This window comes from Chrysoperla carnea, chromosome 1, assembly GCF_905475395.1.
Source record: "Chrysoperla carnea chromosome 1, inChrCarn1.1, whole genome shotgun sequence".
Classification (NCBI taxonomy): domain Eukaryota; kingdom Metazoa; phylum Arthropoda; class Insecta; order Neuroptera; family Chrysopidae; genus Chrysoperla; species Chrysoperla carnea.
This window is the reverse complement of record NC_058337.1, coordinates 137741034-137749199: the sequence shown is the minus strand read 5'-3', so window position 1 is coordinate 137749199 and position 8166 is coordinate 137741034. Positions and strand designations below refer to the sequence as shown.

Below are 8166 nucleotides of genomic sequence, written 5' to 3'. Positions count from 1 at the left end.
AAACCAAGAACTCTGAATCCTCTAAATATTATAAATAACTCTGCATTGAGGATAATTACTGGAGCTTACCGGACAACTCCGATAGAAAGTATTTACGCAGAATTGGGAGAACCAAACCTGGCGGAAAGAAGAACATTTATGCTGATGAAGATATGTATCAAAATTCACGAAAGACAAAATGAAATCTTAAAGCGCTCCCTCAAAATTCCTCTCATACTCAAGCACATCTTTAATAATAAAAAATCCCTTCCTAAACCAATTGCCTTATACCAACATATAACCCTTGAAAACTTAAATACAAACCTAAATCTAACCGATCACATTCTCCCTAAAAATACAATCCACCTACTACCACCATGGCAACGATTAATAATTAATGTAGATCTTACATTAAATGAAAATACTAAGCAATCAACACCAAATGAACTCTATAAACAAATGTTTTATGAACTCAGGCAAAATAAATACCATAACTACATAACCATATATACTGATGGTTCATCAACAGCAACATCGACCACCTGTGCCTTCATTTATAATGAAGCAGAGACTCACAAATTCAAATTGAACTCACTGGCTACGAACTTCACGGCCGAAGCACTGGCAATTGATCAAGCATTAAAGTATGTACAGTTGAATAAAGAAAAACTTCATAAAATTCTAATAGCATCTGACTCTTTGAGCACACTAAAAGCGATTCAAAATGAAAATACGCAAAACTCGCTTATACAAACCATACAACAGAAAATTTATACCCTCACCCAAACTTATCATCTAACAATCACACTGCTATGGGTACCAAGCCACATTAATATTCCTGGAAACGAACTAGCAGATCAAGCAGCCAAGGACGCTCACTGTAATGGAACACCCCTCCAAACAACTATAAGCCAAGATGCCATAAATGCAATAAAGCTACTCCTTAAAGAAAAACGCGACCAACAATGGTCTCGAATTACACAAAACAAGCTCCGCAATATTAAAGAAAATACAACCGAATGGCAAACAAGTTATCAAAACAAAAGACAATATGAAATAGCACTTACACGTTTAAGGACCGGACATACAAAAATTACACATTCATACATTCTAAATAAAACTCCTCAACCGATATGTGAACTATGTCAAGAGCCAATAACAGTGAATCATATTCTAATAAGATGTAGAAAACTAGAACGTATTCGAACAAAAACAAACTTCCCTGATACGATTGCTATTGCACTCGGAGATGACCAGGACACCATCAACACACTATTCTCGTTCCTCCAGCAAACAGGATTACTAAACCAAATATAAAAATTTAAACTCTATTCAAACTAAAATAAAATCAACGCTATCATATATATTATTAATTTTACCATGGATTATCATAACTAAAACATAATTATCTATACCTACTTATTTAAGTTCTTCAATATTATAATTACATTTATATACTATCTGTACATATATCTTCTAATGTTTCATCTATCACTGTGTAAATGACCTAGTTGTTAGAAACACAGTATAATAATAAAAATGTATGCGTCAGTCCAAAACTAACAGCGTCAAAAGTGAAACTTTTTATGTAATTCAAAAACTGTCAATGAGTGTACAAAAAAATACATTGCAGCAAAGAAAAATTGACTGGAAATTATAATAAAAATGATTTATAATAAAAATCAAGAAAAATCTACAGACTATCCCGAATTAATTACTAGGGAAGTTTCACTTGTACGTATATGTATATAGTTTTATGTATATGTAAATAATAGTACGTACGAGTGAAACTTCCGTAGTAATTAATTCGGGATAGTCTGTAGATTTTTCTTGATTTTTATTATAAATCATTTTTATTATAATTTCCAGTCAATTTTTCTTTGCTGCAATGTATTTTTTTGTACACTCATTGACAGTTTTTGAATTACATAAAAAGTTTCACTTTTGACGCTGTTAGTTTTGGACTGACGCATACATTTTTTGTATCTTCATTGACAATAACTGAGAATAAAAACAATATACAGATAACAACAAATAATAGATATACAGATAACAACAAATAATAGAGAATAAAAACAATATACAGATAACATTTAATAAATAAATAAAGATCGACATATTAGATTTAAATGTAAGTAGGTTTGAACTATTCTTGTTTAATAAAAACGCTAGTGTCCCATAAAAAGTTTCACTTTAATAACATTTAATAAATAAAGATCGACATATAAGATTTAAATGTAAGTAGGTTTGAACTATCCTTGTTTAATAAATAAATGGTATATGTACAGTACTTTATAATGGTATATGTACTTTAATAACATTTAATAAATAAAGATCGACATATAAGATTTAAATGTAAGTAGGTTTGAACTATCCTTGTTTAATAAATAAATGGTATATGTACAGTTATCAAGTCCCACGGCCTCTCTCACTCTGCTGGAGTAAATGGTAATAAGAAAGAGACAAGGAGTTTAACAGTTTGTTAGCTTGTTAGCTCTACGAGTTAACTCTCATGACAAAACGCTAGTGTCCCATAAAAAGTTTCACTTCAACTGTTAAGTTTATTTTTGTTGAATTTCTATTAAAAGTAAAACTTAACCTGAAACTAATTAGACCTAATGTATTAAACACTTAACACATTAACTGTGTTTGTAATGGTATCTACATAATTTGTTTTGGTTTCAGAAAGTGAACTCGAGATCCAAGAGCCCAATGGGGATGCTGTAGCAGATGATCCAAAACCAACAAAAACTCGAAAAAGAATAAATTAGAAATGAAAAGAAAAAAGAAAGCGCCTCAGAAACTTAGGTCTTGAGTACACTACAGAGAAAGGCAAAACAACTCATGGTAAGAGTTTTGTAAATACCAACTGTTCATGCAATAAAAAGTGCTTTGATAAGATAACTGAAGAAGCACGGAAACATGCATTTAAGTCGTTCTGGCAGTTAGGCTCATTTACTGCGCAAAACTGCTATTTGTGTGGATTGGTTAAACAAAGTGTATCAAAAGTTAGACGTCCTACAAACGAGCCTCGCCTTCCAAAGTCAGTCTCCAACAGTTTTTTTTATACATTCAGAAGGAGCAACTATCAACGTTTGTAAGAAATTCTTTCTTCAGACATTCCAAATCTCTGATGGCCGAATGACTCAAGAAATAAAGAACTTGAAAATTGGAGAGCAAATTGGATCTGACAAGCGAGGGAGTAGTACTCCGTCAAACAAAATTTCAGACGTACGCTTACAATCTGTTCGTGAACATATAGACAAATTTCCAAGTTTTCAGTCGCATTATACAAGAGCTAAAAACCCCAACCGTAAATAGTTATCACCTGATCTTAATTTGACTCTTTTACACAAACTTTATACTTTATCGGAGATACAGCTCTGTACTGCGAGCTTCTGCTGGTTCAAAAGAAGGCAAAACAGCTCGATTAGCAGAAATAACTTTGCAAGGCATTGCATATGAAGTAAAGAAGGCGTATTATATAGATCTGGGATCGCCGACTAATCTAAAGTGAGTATTATTATTATCCGAATGACTCTGCCGGAATTGTCTCTCAAACTTAAACCGCGTTTTTCTTGAAATTACATTTTTGGAGGTAGTTGACATGATATCTCAGGTTCTACTCGAACGATTTCTTTGAAATTTAGAGGGAGTCTTCCTTATAAATTTTTCCATCACCTGTAGTTAAAGAATTAGAACTGAAATATTTAAAAAAATTTCGAAAAGGTCCAAAATAATAGAGTTATTTACTTTACTTAGTAAGAATTTTAAAAATTTTTTGAATTCAGATCACTACAAGGTCTGGAATCGTGTCAACCAGAGTGTCATGATTTTTGCAGGCCACACTTCTTGAAGAATTTTTTAATTTTTTGCAGTTTTGAAAAGTGTCTACAATTGAGGCTTCTAGTCCAGAATACCTCCTTAATACTACTCTGCGATAGTATAGAGTAGGCTACATTAGAGAGACCATAAAAACAAATCTTACCACTTTTGGAGGGCATTGGTAATTAGTATCATTAATTTTAGATTTTATTAGTGGCATAATAAATTTTTCAGTTTCCCACAGACTGCAAAAGTTTTGCTTTTTCAATTGCAATAATGGTGAATCCTGATATCCGTTGCCCATTTTTTGAGCAATAGTTATTGATACCTAAAATTGATCAATATATATTAAATATAAAAATAAATATCAACCATCTATACTAATTAGACCATGGGATAGAAAGAGTGTTTTGTAAAATGATTATTAATTCATACTTGAAATTACGTGCGTGTCTTCCTTTTGGCGACTAACATTAATGATTATCGAGGTCCACACGAAAAACCTCCCAGTATAATAAAAAGTTATAAAAAGGTCTTGTTAACATTTATAGATCATGTTTCGAACATGTTTTGCAGCTTATCCTGAAACGATCATTATCTCCATAGATAAATGATGAGTTTCATTCACTTTTCAGATTCTGTTTATCGAGTTTTTCCAGTTTTTTTATTACCATTAAAAACGGCTAAACCAATTCTGCTGAAAACTCTTTCAGTTCTTCGCAAATACGCGATTACGCGAGATAATTGAGGCGAATGAATCCGAACTAACATACGTACACATACACACAGACATCACACTGAAAAGGTTTGGTTCGGATATTAAGGCCTTGAAATCGGGAAGAAAATCAGCAAAAGTGAACCATGTATGCATTCAAAAACAAAAATGCTCATCGGCAAAGTATTTTTGTCGGGCAAAATATTTTATTGTTTAATAATTATTAATGTTATCAAGTAGCCATAGAGTTCGAAAAATTTTCTGCTGCGTTTTTTCAGATCGATAACTTAAATATGACGCTATCACGCCCATTAAAATACGCAGTACTTTCGAATAAAGTCGCAGAGAGAAGTTTGGTAGACTTGCCAAAAGGAAGCCCTCAGGAAGTTTCGAGTATATATTAATCGTTTAAGAAAAACACTTTCTGTCCCGCGTTCTAAATACTTTAACTGTACCAAAAAATTTTCTTTTTCAATATTATCCCGAACCACATTAAAAATTCCATCTATAGCATAATGAGTTTTGTTCCGTTTTGTGAGTTTCAAATCTTTTAAATCCAAAAATGGATTCTTAATTCCTTCATCATGCTCGAGTCCTTTCAGTTTTACGATATAATTAACCTAAAAACAAAGTTTTTTTCTTTAAAAAAAATATTTTCTGGCAATACAATTACGGATTCGAAATCTGCATTTAGAGAAGAGAGATGTATAAAAAATTGTTTCGAAGAAAAGTTGTTTTTAGTTTAGTCGGGGTAGTAAGATGTCTATCTCCACACAAATATAACAACTTATACTCTTTTCTACCAAAACGCATTAATGACGAAAAAAAATTTAGATTTTGTACAGGGTTGGATAAAGTACAAAACTCGAAACTGTTTCATTGGCCAAAATGTTGACTTTTAATTTGTAAGGCAATAGCCGTAATCAGCTATTTCTTTATTCCTGTAAAGAACCTCGCACAAATTAAATATAATCTGCATTTCTGTCAAATATTTTCAAATTTTGGGAAATGGTAGTTAAAGTAGTTTAAGTACTCATTTATATAAAAAAATTATTGTAATTTAATTGTCAAAAATCATGTACGTATATATGTAGATGAAAATATTGATCCTAAAACTCCATATTATTGATCCACTGAACATTTAACACTGCTTCTTCTTTGAATTTCGTAAAATATGTCTCAAAAAAACAAGAATTAAACAAGTGAAAACAAACAATTGACTGAGTTAATTGTTGAAATACCATGCATAGTCAGTGTTGATTTCTTTATCACATTACACATACAAACATGTGACACATACATAACTGATAATCAAGTATAGTAAGTACATATTATAAAATTTCCGCCTAATTGGCGCCCTCACGGGTAAACAGTGATGTTTACGAAAAAATGTTTCAAACAAAAGTTGTTTAATTTTTGATAAGGAACATTTTTTACATTTAAACTTTTGTTCTATCTCTAACGGTTTACAAGATGGGTCCAAAGGACCCAAGACCCAATTGACCTATGATGCTCATTTACGAACTGGACCTCACTTTTTACGTCCTGAGTACGCTGTAAAAATTTCAGCTCGATATCTTTTTTCGTTTTTGAGTTATCGTGTCCACAGACGGACGGACGGACAACCGGAAATGGACTAATAAGGTGATTTTATGAACACCTATGACAAAATTTTTTTCCTAGCATCATTATTTTTAAGCGTTACAAACTTGGGACTAAACTTAATATACTATGTATATTTCATATATACATGGTATAATATGTATATTTCATATTACTGGAGTAAATCTAAACAAAAAAGTCGGTTATATGGATTAAATATTGCCAATAATTCCAATAATTCCAATTCCAATAATTTTTCCTGAAATTTCAAATCTTCATTCATATGGGAAAAAATGTTTAAAATGATTTTAATAATTGGTAATAAAAAAATTCTTTTGAAATTTTTTTAAATATTTATACACTTGCGTGTTTAAACAATTACAGAAAAAAATTTTAATTTTGTATAAATTTCAGTTTTGAAACTTTGATCTCTTATTTAGTTGAAAATAATGTTTCGTAAAACAATTTTATATCTTTTTTTATGCTTTTTTATCGATTGATTATGGAGAATCGATTGGAGTAAGTAATTCCTTAAAATTATCATCGTTTAATAATTTCGATAATGATATTTTATACCTCAAAATATTTCGAACTCATTAAATTTATCGTCTCTAGTTGCTGAAAATTTTAATAAAAAATAAGGGACAAGCTTTTATTGTACTAAAAAATAGAAAATAATTTTGTCTATAAGTCATACCCGACTTTTTGTAAAAGCTTGAGGAGTTTAATATCAAGGATGAATCGAAAAGTAAGGCATGTGGAGTAGATGAGGCGTTCCGATTCATTTTTGATATTTTAAATTAACCGCTTCAAGCTTTTACAAATAGTCGGGTATGAGTGGCTTATAGATAAAATTATTTTCTACTTATTTAGTACAATAAAAGCTTGTCCCTTAAAAAGTATTTTTTATTAAAACTTTTAATTTAAAGATGTATTTATATAAAATATGTTGGAAGCGATGGGAAAATCAGGACGGCGTCTTATCATGCATTGTCATCCAAGATAAATGTGCATGCAAAATTTCAGCTCAATCGGTTGAAGATATATATCTACTTCAAAATTTAGTTCAAAGAATCCACCGTAACATACATACATACATTGCAAGTTAAATAAAAGCTTTTATTAAAAATAGTGAACGCAACTATTTTCAAACTATGTTGCCAGTTTATATTTTTCGCTCTCTGAGGATCTCGAATAAGTCAACATACAGGGTGTTTATGTTGACATATGCTTGAAATTCGATAAATAAATTAAATCGAATAAAATGCTTCAAATGTTAGTTTCGTTTCGATTTATTAAGGATGTATAAGCATGGTAGTAAAGGATAGTAGTAAATTATAAGACGAAAAGTAAAGAATACAATTTTTTGATATGTGAAGTAATTTTCAAAATATCGAAAATTGAAAATTTTGTTTAATTATTTATATCGAAAAATTTTATTCTTATTTTTCGTCTACATTCATGAAGTTAAAACAAAATTCATCATCAAAGTTGAAAGTGAGGTACAAATAATTTTAACCACAAGTCTATACTTACCTTGGCGTTCGTACTACCTTAAAAATAAAAAATTGAACGATTTTAGGTTATAAGTTATAATATAAAGTTAAAATCAATGGAAAAATATGATGGAATTAAAGATATCTACAAGATTTGAAAATGAAAAAAGTCAACAAGACACATTATGCTCTGGATGGCATTTATGCTGTACTTCGAGATAATATTCCAAGGGAAGATATAAAGGTAATGAAAATTATCTCGATTAAACAGGTTGATATTAAATTTTTATTTATTTCCGATGTCGTTTTATGCTGCTCGCAGAAAAGGTAATGGGTATGAACCATTGCCATTTGCTCAACTTCATAAAAAAGATTTTTGTGATTGTTGGGAAAATGATCAATTCGTAATGCCAGCAATAAAAAATAGTATTAACGATACCAATTATAAATGTCCACCGTTAAAGGTAAGGTTGCTAATGAATGGTGTAATAAATGAGTTTTTAAGTGCTCACGTTATGAGCATTTTGTTCACGCTTTTATCTTTCAAAT

At 30.5% G+C, this 8166-nt stretch overlaps 1 protein-coding gene across 1 annotated transcript; it reads right to left on the bottom strand.

Annotated features, from left to right (window-relative positions):
- Positions 1 to 1429: 1429 nt before the first annotated feature.
- LOC123295370 lies at positions 1430 to 6404 on the bottom strand. The gene is made up of 4 exons (XM_044876703.1): positions 6345 to 6404; positions 4975 to 5139; positions 3968 to 4132; positions 1430 to 1486 (listed from the first exon to the last, which is right to left on the bottom strand). Exons 1-4 carry the CDS (start codon positions 6402 to 6404, stop codon positions 1430 to 1432), a joined length of 447 nt encoding a protein of 148 aa, XP_044732638.1.
- Between the last annotated feature and the right edge of the window lie 1762 nt (positions 6405 to 8166).

What these genes read in the sequence shown, in the direction of transcription:
- LOC123295370 (XM_044876703.1), bottom strand. Translation starts at nt 6,404, where the DNA reads ATGAATGAAGATTTGAAATTTCAGGAAAAATTATTGGAATTGGAATTA. An exon ending in TTGAAAAAGAAAATTTTTTG is followed by an intron (nt 4,133 to 4,974) that starts GTACAGTTAAAG and finishes GATCAATTTTAG; the next exon opens with GTATCAATAACTATTGCTCA. An exon ending in ACCAATGCCCTCCAAAAGTG is followed by an intron (nt 1,487 to 3,967) that starts GTAAGATTTGTT and finishes TCTAACAACTAG; the next exon opens with GTCATTTACACAGTGATAGA.